Raw genomic sequence first — 19,022 nt, 5'->3', positions numbered from 1 at the left:
TTCATGTATTTTATATTGTGGAATCATCTTGTTTGTGATTCAATCACCCTTGTTGTTTAAATTGCAATCTGAATCCTTAATTCACAAGGATATTGTTTTTTTCTCCCTCTCCTTTACAGTTTGGTTTCTTCTTTCCTCCTCTTTTTGCTGTGGAAGTTTCTTTGGCGCCTTTTTATTATTCCTTGCGCCCTCGGGCGTTTTTCCTTTTTTTATTTTGGAGAGATGTTGTTTATATTTTAAGCAAATGATTTGTAGTTTTCAAAATAAGGGTGCATCCCAAAAAAAGAATTTAAAATTTGAAAAGTTATATCCCAGTCTCTGACGCCATAGTGACATAGATTAAGCGACATTCAGGTGCTAACTAACAATTCCAATAGCAATGAACTGGGGCAAATTAAAAACATTTTTTTACTCCCAATCACCAATTTTGATGTAGAAGTGGGGGACGGAGATAGTTTAGAGCTGAGTGCAGGTTGGGGAGGGCGGGTTTACTGGTTAACCCTCACAGTCAATAAGTTCCACACTCCTCATAATAGATAGGCCCATCTGCTGGTTGTGGCTGGCTCTTACCATGGGGTGTTCTTACTTCCCACCTTTAGTCACCATAATCTGCATCCTCTTATTGTGTTCTGTCCCTCGATATACCTCATATAGTTGTATATGTGACATTTATTCTCTTGTATTACATTATCATATGTTTACATGGGTTATTTTGTGCAGCGATCTAAACACATTGGAAGAAGTTTGCAGGAATGAAAAATGCATACGAAATTAAAAGATGTTCCTTGGACAGAAACACATATACTCTTGCTTCAGTTACAAAAAATTGCACATATACCGTAAAATATTTTTTTAGACTTAAAAAAAAAATACATTGAATGCCTAAGTGAAGTATTCTGAAAAGTACAACATCCAAGTGAAATTTTTACTTCAAAAACCTTGTGTTTTGGTTATACCAACACATGCAATGTTCTTAATATGGTCCGCTGTCTTAGAATTTAATCAACGACGGTGATACATTCTGAAACACCACTTGAATGTAAGGTCTTCTTTTGCATTACAGTGTATTTTTCATATAACCGACTCAAAAAGAGACAGTTTTATTGTATATTAAATATTCTAATCCTCAGGAAACCACATTCAATTATATGAAGTCCGGCTCTAATATGTTAAAATGCGGATTGGGAAATTACTATAGTTTATCTTAGACAAGGACACAAAAGTAACCGTGGAATCCTACATCATATATTATCATATTTTCCATTTGTTTTGCTATGATTTTGTACGATTAATAATGTTTTCTCAACAGTTTGCCACCATTTTTACACAATACAATTTTTGAAACACATTTATTAAGAGACAGATTCCCAAACACAGGGTTTCTAGGGATACTGAGGTTTGAATTGTGCCATGCGTGAGGTATGCTTACGTCTATGAAATCTTTACAAGTATATGGTATTCACACATATTCCAGTGTTAGACATGCTTAAAGTACACATATTGTGACGAACACACATTTTTATATGGTATTCATTTACACAGGTAATGTTCCTGAATACAAATGTGCAGAGTGCCTTCAAAACATACAGTCACATGTTTCATGAATGGAACACTCTCCCAAGCACTTCACTACAAATCCGAACTGGTTGGTGAACTATTCCACATACTATCCACATCAGAATCATTTGGGTATAGAACAGACAAACCAAATTGCTTACCTTCAATATTCTTTTTCTGATGGATACTTTATTGAACCACAGTTTCCTCACCTTTAAAATATCCCAAGCACCAGACATTATCTGGAGACTTCGCCCGGCAGTGACTCTATTTCTCCACTTGATAGTGCTGTGTGGCTCCATGGTAATCTCACCCCCAGAAGGGAGTAAATGGAGCTACAAATCAGCGATATCCCTGCAAGCTGAGGTCAGTTTCTTCATGTACTTCTCTCCTGTGCGGGAAAAATCCTTTACGACAAAACTTTTACAACGCGGTACCATTGCCACGCAGGTTTTACAATGCAAGTCGTTACAACGACTTGCGCTGGAGGGCGCTGTAGGATAGGGAATAGTTTAATTTACTATCCAACACTTTCCCTACTGTCCACGGGGACTGGAGTTGGAATAGTGAATTAAACTATTCCACTATCCAGCGCCCCCCCCCCACGCAAGTCGTTGTAACGACTTGCGTTGTAAAACCTGCGTGGTAACGGTACGCGTTGTAAAAGCACGCGTTGTACCGTCATACATCCCTCCTGTGCCCTCAGGCACAGATAAGTTCAAACAAATGTCAATTTCAGTGTGTACAAAGTTCAGCGAGGGGTTATGAAAGTGTTCAGAAGTGACTAGGCGCTCTACATGTAGTGGTCAAGGGTGATTAGAGAAGTTAGGTGGTAGGTGCTACTTGATCTGAGCTAACCCTTGTCTCAGAAAAAAGAAGGGGACAGGGCCTCAACCTTCTGTGTACATAAATGCAAAGTCAAGCGCACACAACCTGCATCAGTGTTTGGCAATTCAGTTTTGTAGTCGTGTGTTCAAAAGGATAAGATCCAACTCCAAAGTCTTTGATTTGTTAGGTGTTTATTCATTTAATGATAGCATTAGTTTCACAGGAAAAAACCAGCCGACACGTGTTTCGTCAAAACAGGGGTAAACCCGCGACTCTTCAGGGCTGTAGGGTGATAGGATGTAAGCTGTATCGTCGGAACGGTGATATTTCCAACCCGGTCCTGATCGGGTCTGTGACACAGGGAGACGTTAGGAGAAAGTGCTTCTAAGCGTCTCGGTGTTCGGTCGATTGGCAGAGGAACCCGACGCCGGATGAGCGTTTGGGGGACACAGGGAAGCAAATCCGCGTACCCTTGTGCAGCTACTCGAGGACGTACGGACGTTTTCCACCTCACCACCGCGATCACTAGTGCACACACAAGGGTAAGCGGATTTGCTTCCCTGTGTCCCCCGAACGCTCATCCGGCGTCGGGTTCCTCTGCCAATCGACCGAACACCGAGACGCTTAGAAGCACTTTCTCCTAACGTCTCCCTGTGTCACAGACCCGATCAGGACCGGGTTGGAAATATCACCGTTCCGACGATACAGCTTACATCCTATCACCCTACAGCCCTGAAGAGTCGCGGGTTTACCCCTGTTTTGACGAAACACGTGTCGGCTGGTTTTTTCCTGTGAAACTAATGCTATCATTAAATGAATAAACACCTAACAAATCAAAGACTTTGGAGTTGGATCTTATCCTTTTCAACACACGACTACAAAACTGAATTGCCAAACACTGATGCAGGTTGTGTGCGCTTGACTTTGCATCAATTTCAGTGTGTCCCTTTCTAATTTGGGACTTTTTTACAATGTGCAGGACTCCACTCTCCACTCCACGGAAAAAGGAAGCAGGAGGATGATGAGGAATCTGAGGTTAGATAGAGCCATCTGAAAGAGCCTTACAAAAGGTAAGCAACTTGTTCTTCTGCTAGATACTTCTAACAACAGATTTCCTCACTTTTAGAATATATTTTAAAGTAGTATCACCCAAAAGGTAAAGGGGTCTGAGGAGCAGTCTGAAACCAAAAAGACTAGTCGAACAAAATGAGCTAAATGTCCCTTTCTGCGGACTTAGCTATCAAGATAGTAGTGCTTGGTGAACGTATGCACCAATACCCATGTTGCAGCTGGTGAAAGGTCCAGGAGAGGTACTTGCTTTGCCAGCGCCTTTGCAGAAGAATTTACCTTTATGGAATGATCCAGCAGGTCTTCAGTGGTTTCCTTCCTCGTCAATGCATAGCATATGTTTATGCAGAGGACGATCTACCTCAACAGTGTCCTAATTTGCAGCGCTTTATAGTTTCTGGTCACAGCAAACTCACAAACAGCTAGTTGTTTATGCAAATAGTCTTGAATGTGAACGTGACTAGTGCGCCCCTGACTCAAAGCTGCCCACTGTTCACAAGCTGAGGATTCGCAGCTAGGCTGAAGAATGCCCAGGTATATTCCTTGTCAACCCCTTTGTCAAAGCCAAGGTACTTACCTATGTTTCCCCGAGTGGCCTTCACTGCTGAAGAAGGGATGGATAAATAAATTGGTGGTTCTGGTTTGTGTGTCCCAAAGTGACTGTTTGGCAAAGTGCCAGTGGCAGTGATTGATATGGGCGCCAGTGGTCTGTGCCAGTGAAGGAGAACCCTGATAATCTGTGGCACATGCCCCAGGGTGCCTCAAATAAACTGAACATGTGGCTAGCCGCCAGCACAGCGGCCTACGCCGCTGAAAGAGGAAGACACTGCACTGAGGCACTTGTCCCTGTGTGCCAAAGTTATGAATGGCTGCCCATAGTACCAACTCCCTGCATGCTGGGATAAACCCATCATCACTGCAAATTGGCACCCTTAGACCTGTGCCCTGCGAAGGAGGACTGCAACACTGCGTTACCCCAGGGAGGCCAAAGTGGCTACCACCAAGATTCATCTGTCTAAGAGGAGGAGGCTTGCTGCAACAGCGGAACCCATGTATTGCTTACACCAACAAGCCTGGAAGATGGCCACCATCCGAAGACAGCCACATGTTGCTTTGTCTCCAGGACACTACTGTGCGGCCTGCACCTGCTCAACTTAAGCAGGGCTGACGCATGACTCCACAGAGGCTCACCCACCTCCAGTATGGAAGGAAGATGGACTGAGGACAGGAGGCTAGGCGAGGCCCATCGCGAACCCAGAGAGCTAATGAGAGACTTACTGCTAATACAGCCCAAAAGAATAATAACCAAAGGGGCACTGCACCTGCACTATTCCTTTACCTGAGAATTCTAAGGTAACAGGAGGACAGGAGGCAGCACAGTAAGAGGAGTCTTCCTAAACATATTAACTTTACACTCACATATTGGTTATTTGATACCATTTGTGTTAATGTGTAATACTGCATTGCATAGAGTAACAAAGTACTTTTCATACAATAAGAGAATCACTGGCTCAACAATCATGTTATTGCACTGCTGGATATCTGTTGAGTGCTGCGTCTGTGTGCCCCCGTGCTGACCTATCTGAGAAGCCTGTGACTGTTTACCACTGCTAACACTGAAAGTCTAGCTCTGAAGGGGTTGCACTTGACCCAGTTTGCAGAGCCATACTAGAATGGACATCAGGACATGAGAGCTCAATGTCCCCAGGCTCCAGGGCAGTGGCTGTGCTTGCCCTGTGACACCCCCCACCCCAGTAAATGTGGCCCGACAAGCAGTATCACAGGGAACATTTTGCAGGCCCTGGGCTCAGTCAGAGCCACAGCTGAAAATGGCACCTGGTAATAATGGTATCAAGGAAGAGGCTGAGGGTCTGATTCAGTCACTATTGATGGTGCCTTGGTAATTTCATAGCGTGGCTTAGACCTGGTATGGGCCAATGTGGAAAGGTTCCAGCACACTGAGATTGGCTGATGTTGGCATGGAGGAGACCTGCGTGGACCTTGAGACCAGAGTGCAGGTCGGTACCAGTGTCGGTACAGGCCCGGAAACAGGGTCCAAGGAGGCAGTCAGAATCAGTGGAGGATACACTGGTGGAAGTCCTACTGGCAACCCCTGTGGATCAATGGGGCCTGAGGGCACTCCAGGAGGAGCTGCTAGCATCTTGATAATCTGCTGTATTACATTTTTAATGGTCGCAATCTGCTGCAGGGTTGATGATGGCCTGGGGAACTCGGGATGTTCTGGGACCAGCTATGGAACTAGATCAGAGTCAGAAGATGCTTGAAGTGAAGGGGCCGTTGAAGTGCCATCCTAGTGACTTCTTGCTTGATTTCAAGTGGAAAAAAGTGGTGGAATCCAGTTTAGTTTTCTTGAGCTTATGACACGTTCTTGACTTTGTCTTGCTGGAAGGCTTTAAGTGAGAGTTGGACTGATGCAGTGACTGAGAGTGGGAGCGGCTCATTGGCTTGGAACAGAAACCAGACTGCTGCTTCAAGTACGGCCTCTTCCTATATTCAGTGATATAGAGATATGCTTACCACTCCCTGATTTCTTTAGGGTGCATAAGGGAAACCTTTTTCACATGACTTGCAGTCATGAGACTTGTGACCTAAGCATAGGCACCAGAGAATCTGTGACCAAAATCTGCTTCCTGCAGTCATGTCGTGGCCTGATCCCTGTTATTTTAATGATGGGAGACATCTTACCTAGCACACTGTCTGACATTTTTCTTGGTAGTCATTATAAGGCCTATAAAGTTGGGAAATGGGAAAAGGGCTCTGGATACGCGCCAAAGTTGCAGAAAGATAGTAACTGAGGTCAGCGTGCAGGGTTGGTGCTCGTAGTGTGAGGTCCTCATGGCGCCACCTAGTGGCACACTGGAGTCATTGCTGTGAGAACTCTATGAATCCAGTACAGTGGGGTAGTCTACAGGCGTGGAATCTGTGGTTAGAAGTATCCATCAGAATAGTTTATGAAGTGCATGACCAGTTGCTTGAGTATACCCATAACAATGTGTACACTGTAGGTTGTGCAATAAACGCAGTGCATTTCCTAGATCACTCCTGTAGATTGGTCCACTCTTAAAAACCCAACGTGATTGTTGATACTTTTTGGACTTATTATGCAACGTTTGCTCAGTTATGTCACATGTGCTCCGGGACACTAAAGCTTGTATATCCGGCATAAAGTACATATATACATACAGCTTGAGTTTTTCCAAGCTTAAAAACATGTGCACCTATATTAGTGCTGTGTTGCACAGGCAAACATTATTGGTTCATTTAAAATGTTTAAATCTTAACTAAAACTCACCAATCTCAGTGCATTTATTGATTGTTAAACCGCGCTTATCAGCGAGTTGTTGAGAGGCAACACTCAGCCCTGGACTTTTCATAAAGTTGCATCAATGTAATCAAAGTATAAGAGACAAATTATCAGAAAATGATATAGTAAAATAATGTGACTACCAGAAACAGTTTATTGGTATAGAAAATGTATACCTCTCACTCGCCAGTCTCCTTCGTCTTGCATGTGGGCACGTGCAAAGTTGCAATGTATTTCCTTTGCAAACTTTGTGAGGTTTATGTTTAAAACTGGACAGCTTCGTGAAGATAATGAAGGTTAAAAAAGTTTCAGGAAAGAAATCCAGCTACCGTAGTTTTTGTGAGCAACAATGACTGATATAGTCCATGTTTATCCATGTTTAGTGGAAGGTTTTCTCAACACAATTCTCCTGCAAAAATCTTTTAGTTTCAATTTTGGGGGAAAATCTTTTGAAGAAGACAGGGTTTATTGCCTCTTGAAGATGTGGAATTCTCAAATCTTCGTAAGCAAGATTATAATTGTGTACATCTCTAATTGAGAATTTGCATACGACTAAATACCTGGCATCCATTCTTTTAGACAGGTTTCTCTACAGCAGTTCAATCTATATTAATGACAAAAGGTGTTAGTGATGGCCCATTACATAGTGGCTTACAGACTCTTATATTTTACCACTTAAAACACTTTTATCAACCATAGTATATCTTTTGGTTAGAACCTGGCACCCCGCCCCAGGATCAATTAAGGCCCCCAAGTTTGAAGACATGCTCTACAGCAGGGTTCTCCAAGGTCACTCCTTGAGGGACGGATCCATGCCAGATTCTTAGCATTTCCCTATTTAGATAAATGTAGCTAACTTTAAAATCAGGCATCCAGGACCGACTTTGGAGAACCTTGCTCTGCATCATTTTTGAACTCTGAACAAAACACAATCAAAAGTAGTCCATAAAGTCACAGTAAACATGTGAAGAGGAGGAGTGAAAGTTATGTGCAAATGGAGATATGTTGCTTGTAGTGCATAAGTTAAATCCAAAATTTCAGAATCATTAGTTAGATGCATTCTGGCCAATGTGGGAATGCAAGAAGCACACATCAACATGGTTAAACTAACCCTAACCATCTTAAATCCCAGGAAGAAACAACATTCATATTGTTTGCCAAAATTCAGTTGATGGAACATGAGACTGAAAAGAGATGAGTTGAGCCTGTAGCACGCATTTCGTTGGCGTTTTTCAGAAAGACTGGATACACATTTTTAGTCCTCTTATTTTGATTTTGATTGGATTTGTTTTCCTGGGGGTGACTCTGCAGGACAGCATAAACACACCTTCTGTGTATATATGAAAATAAAACCTGAAAAAACAAAAATAGGTTAGCATCACTTTTCTAGACAGGCACAAACAGACAATGATGCAGTGTATTTTCTTCAACAAAATCTCACAAGATCTATTAGTGATCAAGGAGAGTTCTCTTGCTTTGGCATTGCTTTTCCATTGAATATTTAAGTGTTATGAGACATAACAAATAAGAATTATATGAATGTAGTCTGCCTCTTCAGATCTCACTCAGTTTTGCTTTCTTGGTCCTTTTTAGGTCTTGCCTAGGCAGCACTTGTGCTGTCTCTTTGAGACATGCTGTATTCAAGACAGCGGCAGGAAGCTCTGCCCACTTTCCACCCATCTTTTTAATTGGCTTCTGTCACTGTCCTTTGTAAATGGTGACTTTTCATTTACCATTAGGCTTAGTAGTCACTCCTAAGTACAGCCTTTTCTCTTCTTGTAACCTCCTATGAGGACTGCCCCTGTTACATGTGTTGTTACTCGGCATGTTTTAATTATAGCCTTCGAGTACTATTTTCTTAAATCATTTTCTCTTGCCTGCTGCTGCATGTAAGAGACGCTCTCCTGGAATGTTTTCTTTTCAATTTAACCACCGCAGCACACTTCCGCTTGAATAAAGGTGGGAGCACCTTTCTTTTGTTAGTTGCCAAACTTGGCTGCATGCTTTTTTTCTGTTTCTTTACTTTTGTTACAATGACAATACTCGTTCTTTAGCTTTAAACATCTTAAGCTAAAGAGTAGGTGCCACAATTGCTTCAAAAGTAAAGAAATAGAAAAAAATGAATCCCCATGCCTTTTTTTCCATTTCTTTACTTTTGAAGCAATTGCGGCACCCGCTATTTAGCTTAAGATGTTTAAAGCGAAAGCACGAGTGCTGCCATTGTAACAAAAGTAAATAAATAAAAAAAAGTGTGTGGCTGTCATTTTTTCTATTTGTTTACTTTCATTACAATCGCTGCATCCGCGCTTTACCTTTAAACATCTTAACCTAAAGAGCAGGTGCCGCAATTGCTTCAAAAGTAAAGAAATAGAAAAAAATATTTTTTGTCTATTTTTTCACTTTTGAAGCAATTGCGGAACCCGCACTTCGGTTTAAGATGTTTAAAGCTAAAGCACGAGTGCCGTGATTGATTTGCAATTCAATAGCGCTTGCATTACTGACAGTTTGAGCGATTGGCGTTGCATATTTATTAGCAACGCCAATAGCTTACACTTTCAGTAATGCAAGACCTATTGCATTGCAAATGCTTGTTAGGTCTGGCATTAGCCAAGGTCTTTTGATTTCACTAAAATCATACATATCATATATTTTCCTGGGAGGGGGATGTGCTTTCAGCCAGCTATTTTCATTCTTTGGTATGTTATTGTTGCATTCACATTTTCACATTTTTCGTCCGCCCACTATAGGATACACCATGGGCAATGGGTCAGCCTACTTCAGACATTGGCTGTTTTTACTGAGTGACAACATTCTGGACTTTTTCAAGGAGGACAGCGACACATAAAGTTCCCTTAAGGGCAGTGACTAATATTACAATGTGTGATTTTTGAGAATTATTTTTTTATTTAGCAATTTTATTTTAGATTGACGTGGTTTAAGCAGCTTTCTCACCATTAACGTTCTGTATAAACCCTCACAAAGTAAAACAAGCATTGAAAAGGCCAAAAGGCTGTCAGCCAACACTAGACTGCTGGCTTTGCCAATGCTTTTTTGCATTGCGAAATAGTCAAAATTCCATGGCTTTCCAAAAAAAGTTTGGTCTGTATCCCTTAAGAAAGCGACTACTCAACTGGAAACAGCTGGTGGTTTCCTCACACAATTCAATTCAAAGATTAACTTTATTTGGTTTATCACAACCCTAAAGTGTACACAATAAGAAAGAGAATGGCAATCTAGATTAAAAAGTTAAAAATACATTTTCTTAAAATTTTGCAGTTTTAAAAATCATCTTTCCAGTCCCAGCTTTGACTATTCATTTTTTAAGAGTAAAGTCTCTACTAATGTCATGAATATTACACCACGGCATATTAGAATCTTCGAAGTGGCACCCATCCAAGTTGTTACCGCCTGTCTGCAGGTGCAAATTTTTGGGTTATTTAGAACTTGTTTCAGCAGTTTTCTTCTTTCCTCTTTTACTGCCTCACACGTGCACATTAGATGGAGCAAGCTTTCCGTGTGGTACCCGCATAGGCTGCATGTCTTGGCTTGCTGTTTGATTTTCCAGGAAGGAATCAGGTCTTTTGAGCAGTGGTCGCCCAATCTGTATGCCATGAATTTCGCTTTTAACGATAACCGAAAGTGAGCTTCTAGATAAAATTGGGGTTTTAGTCTTTTATACGAATTAATTACAATCCATGCATGGCGGCGTTTGGCTGATCTCCTTTTATCCTCTGCCAGGGATAGCAATTTTGCATTTAAATTACAAATTTTATTAAATGATGTTCGTTCCAATTGGCTATTCCAAACTTCCTCGATGTTTAGTGTTTCCAGTGCAAGTCGCAAGTAATCGCCCCAAGTGTTTGGTTCTTTTTGCTCATATTGTATCTTGATTTCTAACCAACATAAGTTATTTAATGATCCTTTTTCTGATGCTCTGAGTTTCCAGCACCATTTTGTAAAAGTTGCTTTCCTTTGGTAATCTTGGTTTTGTAGACCGAATTCTAAACGTATTTGTGCTGGGGATGATCCTTTAAAAATATTAAAAACTGATTTGTAAACTTTTATCTGTAGTTTGTTTAAAATATCAATTTCTTTCCCGTGCCAGATTTCCAACCCATATGACAGGGTTGGGAGCAGTTGAGCTGCCATTATTTTTAAGAGATGTCCATATGAGGGGCAATGTAATTTCTTTTGCAGCTGTTTGTAGGCAAAGGTAAGCGATTGGGCTTTGGCTGTGATGTCCCTTTTTTGGTGCACCAGAGACATGCTTCTGCTCAATTTAACACCCAGATATTTATATGTAGTTGTCTCCTCAATTTGTATGTCCTTTGCGTACCATTTAAATTGTCCTCGTCTTGGGCCCGCTAATCTCACTACCTTGGTTTTTGTTTTATTGAGTTCCAGACCTAATGTGTCAAAATAATCGATTAATTTATTTATGACTCTTTGCAGGCCAATCGGAGTTTGACTTACTACAACGATATCGTCCGCGTATTGCAGAAATTGTATTGGCTCATTTGCCAATTTTGGCGGATGACCATTTACGTGTTGCAGGTAGGTGTTTAAATCCGCTAGATACAGATTAAATAAGCTTGGGGATAGCACACAGACCTGTTTTAGGCCGTTTCTTATTTTTATTTGTGATGATATTCTTTTCCCTTCCCCCAACTTTACTTTGGCCCATGTTTCCGTATATAAGGCTACAATGGTTTCTATTAGTTTCTGCGGGAGTCCCCATGATTCCAACTTTTTTCACAGGCGGTCTCGTGGTACTCTATCAAAAGCTGATTTTATATCGATGTAGCATGCCAGTAATCCTACCCTCTTTTTTTCTGCGGTTTCTATTAACATTGCCAATACTGAAAGGTTTGTGATTGAGCCCATGCCTTCCCTGAAGCCGGTTTGGAACTTAGGGATTATTTTATTGATGTTTGTCCATTCCTGTAGGTGACGTAATATGTAGGATGCAAAAAGTTTTGCCTCTACATCAATAAGGGCTATAAGCCTATACTTCCCTGGTTCCATTCTACACCCATTTTTGTAAATTGGGTGAAAAAGATTTCCGCTCCAGGACCGTGGCATCTTACTGTCCCGAAACAGTTGGTTAAAGAGTGGTGTGAGATAACTTGCCCAGAATTCAGGATCTTGTTTAAATAGGGCATTTGGTAGTCCATTGGGGCCAGCGGCGCCCCCGGCTTTCAATTTTTTTATCAAAGAGAGTGTTTGTTTCACTGTTGTTAATGGAAATTGGTCTTCCAGGTCCCAGCTCGTTGTTTCTTCTTCCTGTTCGTTTGTTTTTTTGTTGAAGGTGACTGCGCTTCTTAATTCTTTTCCCAATAGAGTGTCTTTTCTTGCATCTTTGCTTGGGAATTGGTCCATGTGAATATTATACAGGCTATCGATGTATTGTAGCCATGTTGTTTCACTGATTCCTATATTCTGCCGCGCTCCTGTTCCTTTTGATAATTTATTGATTATGCCCCAAAATTCACTGCTATTTGGTAATTTACTTGTCCATGGCAGGTCTTCCCATAGTTTTTCTGTGTGTGCCCTTTTTGCTTTTCGGCATTCATCTTTATATTCTTTTCTCATTTTTTGTATCTCACTATTGTCAAATTCTTTTCCCATTCTGTTTAATGCGGCCTTTTGTCTCAAAGCTTTAGCGATATTCCTTTTTTTATCTCTTAGCTTGTAGGTATACCATGCCTCTTTGTTGGAGTCGGGTGCACGGGTCTCTACTGACTTTGCAGGGAATTTGTCTAGCACCAATGTGTGTAAATTCTCCCAGTCTTTCACCAGTGAATAGGGTTCCAGGAAAGCTGTATTCACTACGTACATATACACTGTTCGCATTATCTCATTAATTATGGTTCCTTTCCATTTTAGTTTCCTTTGGTTGAATACTTCCGGAATTGTAACCAGTGATGCTGTGGTAATTTTTTGATGGATGTTTAAGTTTAGTATGGTTTCTTGAGGAAAATGGTCGCTCTCCGGTCGTAATACAATGCTGAACTGATCAGTTTGCTTTATGAGCTCTTTGCTGATTAATGTATAATCTATTGTGGAGGATTTATTTCCACGCAAAAAGGTGGTACTTGCAGGTTGATCTCCCCTCATGTTTCCATTTAGTGTCACTAATCCCAGTGCTTCTAAATCATTCCATGATATTTTGATATTGCTTTTCTTTTCCTTGATACTTGTCAGATTGCAATTGAAGTCACCTGTGATGAGCATCTCGTGATATTGATGTGTTATTTGTAGTGTTTTTATTATGTTGACTAGTTCAGACCATTTTTTGACTTTTGTATGCTTCTCGGGGTGTATGTATACGTTTACAACCAACAAATTCCACTCAACTCCATTTATAGGCCAATTATTTTCTAATTTTATAACTTGTATCCAGTTTACTCCAGCGTCCATTGTCTCTGTCTTCCAGTTGAATTTATTTGTTATATATGTAGATAAACCCCCCCTACGTAGAGATCTTTTCCGCCATTTCATGATGTTCCTCATATCCAACAATATATCTTGGGGTGATATTCCATGTTTCCTGCAGAAGGATTATATCATAATTACACAGAAAGGTAATGGTTTCTTGGTCTTGTTCCATTTCTTTGAAACCATGAACATTCCAGGAGCAAATTTTTTTTTTCTTTCACATTTCAATTGTACCTGGATGTTTCTCACTTTACTCTTTTCGGTCCCGATTTTTCCATCAGGATCGGTATGGGTTCAGTGCGTGGGGAATCCAAGACCAATCCTGATCTTCCTCAGACTGAAAGTTTAGGTGTCCTTTTAAACTGTTGAGCCTGGATTCCCTGCTAATTTGTCGATTTATTGACCTGCTTCTTGCTCCTATTAAAATAGAGGATGTTTTTCCTTTTACATTTGGGACTTTGGATGCCACATTGTTCAACAGTGGATATGGGTACTTTGTAGGCATTGGGTATGCCAATATTATTCCCCATGTTGCAAAGACTGATCTTGTTGAGAAGATGAGGTTGGTTATCTCTTTTGATGCCCAAGTTGTACTACTTATTTCCCAGTCTGTATCTTTATTCATTTGAACAAATTCTACTGCTTTGAGATCATACGTTGTTATTTCCCTTAATTCTAGAATCTCTCTGAATGGCCGCAATATGTTACCCCGGTTCAGCGTGTCCATCTTCCCTTTTGTCTGATATTCTGGTTTGAATAATAATTTACAACCCGACTCTATTGGAGTCATTTGATTTTCCTGGTTCTGCCTAGGTTCACTATTTTCCTCTAGTTTATTCCAAGGGTTGTTTTGTCTTAAGCATTCAACAAAGGGTGCTTCTAATGGGCTAGACCCTGGTGAGATCCCCTCTTCCTTATGGTGCCATGTTTCTGGGTCAACTGTTCTGAGACTCGTAATGGGTCTCCCCTTGTCCGTTTGTGTATTTCCTGACGGTGCATTACATGTCCTTCCATTTTTTCCTACTTTAATTTTTAAATTGGCGTTCATATTTATGCGTTGTTCTGCTTCAGTCTTGAAGCTGGTTTCTTTTTTAGGTAGGTTACGTTGTATTTCTTCATTTCCACCTGCAATTGGTTTTGCATGATCTGGCGTTTTTAAAACATCTTGAATGTTTTGTGTTTGATCATTATCAGATGATTTTTGCTGCTTGTGGTCTAAAACCTTCTGATTGTTTACTGGTTCCTCCAATTCCTTTTTATTTTATTTGTTTCTTTTATTCCTGCGTTGTCTTCATATTTTGATTTGCATTTGACGTTTAACTGTGTCGTTTTGTGGCTAGAATTTCTCAGCGGTCCCTTATGTTCTGATGTGAATGCCTCTTAATTATTTCTTCTGTCTGGTCAATTGTACTTTTTGTCCTCTTTTGAGAAAATATGGCATATGTTTGACTTTCATGTTTAGTTCTAATAATGTTCTTTCTGGCTTTCCGCGCTCGTTTCCGCTGTCTTTTTGTTTGCATTTCTATTTTATCTGTTAACCTGAATGTATTTCCTTCGCCTTGTCCGTTTTCTTTTATTTCACTTTGTTCCGCCAAGTTTGTACCAGTTTCCAAATCGATAGTTGAACTCGTTTTATTATGCTATTCAATCTTTGAGACTTCACCCTTGTTTTCTTTGGTGAGTATTCCACCAGGTGACCTTATTGTGCGAGTAACGCATAGGATTTCTGACAGTATTTCTGGTAGTGAAGCCAGTTTGTCTATTATCTTTCCGCAAACGCAGTGTTGATCAATTAGTTTCTTATTTGATTCGTTTTCATTGTTTATTCCTTTTAAAATGTGGGCTGAGATTGTATCCAGTTTGGTGTTTATTCCCATTATATGTGTTCATTAAATCCACCTGGACATCTAGTTTATTCGATTGAAAGTTCAAAACATCGATTGCATGCTGTAAACTTTTTAATAACGATTCACTCCAGAGAACTGACAGTGTGGAATTTGGTTCCATCGGCGCCCCTGTCATAGAATCAAAACCACTGGCGGAGGAAATTGTGATTGGTGATTGTTTTTTTTAAGTTTCCTTGGGGGTGGCCATTTTTTTCATTTTTGTGTCCATTCCATCGGGTTGGGCTCGGAGTAAATTTTATGGGGGTTAAAATAACTTCCCGTTTTTCACCCTCATTCCTTTTTTCCGGTGAGTCTATATCTATGTTTTCCAATTTTCTATTTACCCCCAATTTCTCCTCATCACTTTGTGTGTTTATTTCTAACACCTTCATGAGCTCCTCTTCCTCAGAAATTGAGAAGGATCTTGACCAGACTGACTTTTGTACGCTTCCCTGACATTTCACTTGACATCCGATTTGACTTTGATCGTTTTTTAAAGACAGACTTTTCCCATTTACTTCTTTATTCGCCTTATCTGGTGTGGACATAAGTTGGCCCATAGGTGCATGAATCTGTGCTGTAGTTTTTAACAACCAATTCTTAATTGCTAATTTTTCTTGTGACAATGATCCAGTGTTGCCCTCCTGTTCTTTTCTATTTTTATTTTGCAATTGTGGTAGTTGTGAGTGGTGTGATTTTTCTTTCAGCGAATCCCATTGTGCCTGGGTTTTTCCTTCCATTTTGTTCGGTGTAATTAAGTTAATTGGTTTTATTGGGCTTTGTAAACTTTTTTCTTCCTCCGTTGTCGAATAAGTTACCTCCACGGGTTTTTTTAGAAACTGAAATTTATGCCTTGAAGTGCTCTCCCCAAACTTGAATGGTTCTGGCGTGGGGATTGGGATCAAGTTCTTTTCCGCCGTGCTTAAAGACTCCTTTGTTTTCTTATTTGGACCCTTGATTTGTTCTTTTTTGACCGCTCTTTTCTTGTTTTTATATATTGGTGCTTGTCGAATTTTGCCTGACCGCATAGTCCTGGTTCGTGTTGTCAATCTGGTTCCTTCTGGTTGGCTGACCTGTGCTGCCAATTTCTGTGCTGTTAATTTCTGAAATGTTTCTGATAGTTCGATGAGTCCTAGCGCCTGGAGTAGATATTCCTCATTTGGGGGGGGGTTATAGTTCAAACCTATAATGCTACCGGGGCACAAGCTCGACGGCGCCTCTCTTTTGCTCCCTTACTCCAATATAACGCCTGGATGGTGAAGGCAGGGGGATTCCTGTGGCTTCTCACCGCCTCTAGCTACCCTACCCCCCTGTTTTGCTCTATGACAAGCTTTTCTTAAATGCTATGCGTGTTTGTAGATTATTTATAGTCTCTTTGCTGCCTGCAGCTAAGATTACTCGCGTCTTTTGCCGTCTTTGCCCCTGCTCAGATGATTTCCGCTGCTGACACTGTAATCCGGCTGTCTGTCCCCAACTGCTGTCTCTCCAAGTCTCTCCGAAGTCTCTCCGAAAGCCTTGCCACTTCCAGTGCCGCTGACACCATGGGGGTAGGGTGGACTTCAGTCTTCGAGGTTTTGATGGAAATCTGGGCTCCTGGCCCCTCGCTCCTCTACTCTACTCCTTGGGACCTCCGCATCCTCCGCTCTCCACTCGTGTGCGAGTGCAAATGCAGGTGTGGGTGTGGGTTTTAGGTGCAGGGTGCAGGATATGGGTGTGGGTACAGCTGCAACGCGAGTGGGCGGTGGGGTGTGCACCAGCCAACAATCTCCTTGCAGCGGCTCCGCCCAGCTCTCGCAGCTCTCACCGCTCTCTTGCGGCACCCCGGCGGCTCCTTTGCTGGCTCCCGAAATGCACAATTGTTTGCTCGGGGGGGGGGGGGGCACGTTTGCTGGCCACTTGCTGCCGCTTACTGTTACCTGCCGCGGGTGCCTTCACCTCGGCCGCGACTTTCTGATTCTCGCGGACCCCCACCCCCGGCAGCTCCGGCAACACCGCGTCTCACCCTCGCCTCTGCTCTGCTCCTCCGCTCACTGCTGCTCGCTGCTCTCACAGGTGTGTGCAAGTTTCCTCACCTACACTAACACAGGCATAGGATTAAATGACAATGTTAGTGGAGGTAATGCAATGTTCCGCCGTTGCAGTGCATGGACGGGCGAACGTCCATTTGGTGTATGGAGCCACATTCATTCTATTTATTTGACTGAGGATTCACCACGATAGAACGTCAGTCTGGGCATTTGGACACAAAGGTAATGCCCTGAAGGGAGAAGTGGTTTGAGTAGGAGAAGCTGCTATGTCACTGAGTGATAACGTTTAGCTCCAAACGCCTCACTTTAATATAGCGTAGCTTTGGCACCGCATTTGGACTCAAAAGCCTTTCAGGAAACAAAGATGCACAGTACTCATCACTTCACCATCTGCCATGAGACAGAGACATGAAAGTGTTTCTTTTTTCAAGCTCTTTGAGTATCCAATGTAGGCAAGTCTATGTTTGCCTTCTTTGTACGTAGGGTGATTTCAGTTACTCTCCAACTCAATGATACACCTCTTTATAATCCTTATAAGCACGCAAGTTTGAGTGAAAACCTTCAAGGATTTATGCAACAAGCACATGAGCCTGCTGTGTTATATGCTGAGACAAAAAATTGTGACCTCGGGATTGGAGGCAGTGCTCGGTAGCAGGCTCGGTAACCCTCTAACCTATTGTATGATTATTCACACCTGTGACCAGCAGACTACTCAGCATCTTCTCTGCACCTCACTCTCCTTTCTAACACACCCTTCTCTTTGCCAAACCCTTATTGTTTCACCTCACCTTTCTATCTAAACCTCATTCCACTAATTCCCATAATGCTCTTCTCCCACCTCACCCCCTCTCTTGGCCCCTCTCTGAACCCACGTCAGCAGAAAGCATCCCTACCAGTAAATACCCACATCACATGTTGAGTCCCCATACACCTAGTCAAACAGCATGACCCTTAGACAAGTCCAAAAATGCTCACGCACACGCATACTCACACACACACTTAGTGAAGCTTGCAATTCCAATGCACATGCTGTACCTGTTGTCTGTGATCATTTTCTTTATTTTTTGTGGTATTTGTATAGTTTAATGGCCCTAGTGCAGTGAAGCACTAACATATAATCGGAGGCTAATTAAGAACAAAGAGCCACGTGTATAAACATCTTTTGCGTTCGAAACCTGGCCGATTAGCAGAATCGCCCCATTTGTGAATGTAAAAAAAGCTTTTCTTATGTGTCAAACACTATTTTACAATTCGCAAAATGAGTTTGCGATTCGGTATCTGGAAGAGGCATGTTTAGGGCGTGGATTCAAAATACTGAATTGCAGCGCTATGAATGAAGGTTTTGTGACTGTGAATGCGATCGCAAACATTTGCATTTTACCACCAACTACAAGTTGATAACCCATTTGCAAATGGGAAGGGGTACCCCAAGGGACCCTTTCCCCCTGGGGAATGGTGGTGAAAACCGTTGTTAAGTGCAGGCCGTGGTCGCAAGGACCACGGCCTGCTCTTAAAAAATGATAAGGAAACTTTTTCTTTTTTATCTTTTTTTTCTTTTAAACGCAACCTGTTTTCCTTTAAAGAAAACTGGCTGCATTTAGAAAAAATGATTGCTTAATTGACATGCAATCATGGACATGGTAGTTTGCTCACCCTAGCAGGCCACCATCCCTGTGATTTTAGCGATTCCTAGGGGGTCGCAAATTGCGACCTAGTTTATTAATATTAATGCGGTAGGTCAATTTGCAACCGCCTAGGAATCGCTAAATGAAACTCTTGGAGTTTCATACATTAGGAGCAGCTATTACCTAATTGTGATTCTCTGAAAATCGCAATTAGGTAATTGCTATTCCTAATGTTGATACATGTGGCCCTAAAAGCACTTTACCTACA

General features: G+C 41.6%; 1 protein-coding gene across 2 annotated transcripts in view; it reads right to left on the bottom strand.

Annotated features, from left to right (window-relative positions):
- Positions 1-6,914: 6,914 nt before the first annotated feature.
- The window catches only part of LOC144828913 (Y+L amino acid transporter 2-like), a 505,595-nt gene continuing 493,487 nt past the window's right edge, over positions 6,915-19,022 (bottom strand). For both annotated transcript variants that reach the window (XM_078687526.1, XM_078687527.1), the window contains one exon: positions 6,915-8,131. In XM_078687526.1, coding sequence (XP_078543652.1) covers positions 8,043-8,131 — 89 coding nt within the window. In that variant the 3' untranslated portion in view covers positions 6,915-8,042. The remainder of the gene's footprint in view (positions 8,132-19,022) is intronic.

The sequence above is a fragment of the Lissotriton helveticus genome, chromosome 4_1 (genome assembly GCF_964261635.1).
Source record: "Lissotriton helveticus chromosome 4_1, aLisHel1.1, whole genome shotgun sequence".
Taxonomy (NCBI): Eukaryota; Metazoa; Chordata; class Amphibia; order Caudata; family Salamandridae; genus Lissotriton; species Lissotriton helveticus.
This window is presented reverse-complemented; position numbering and strand designations above follow the sequence as displayed.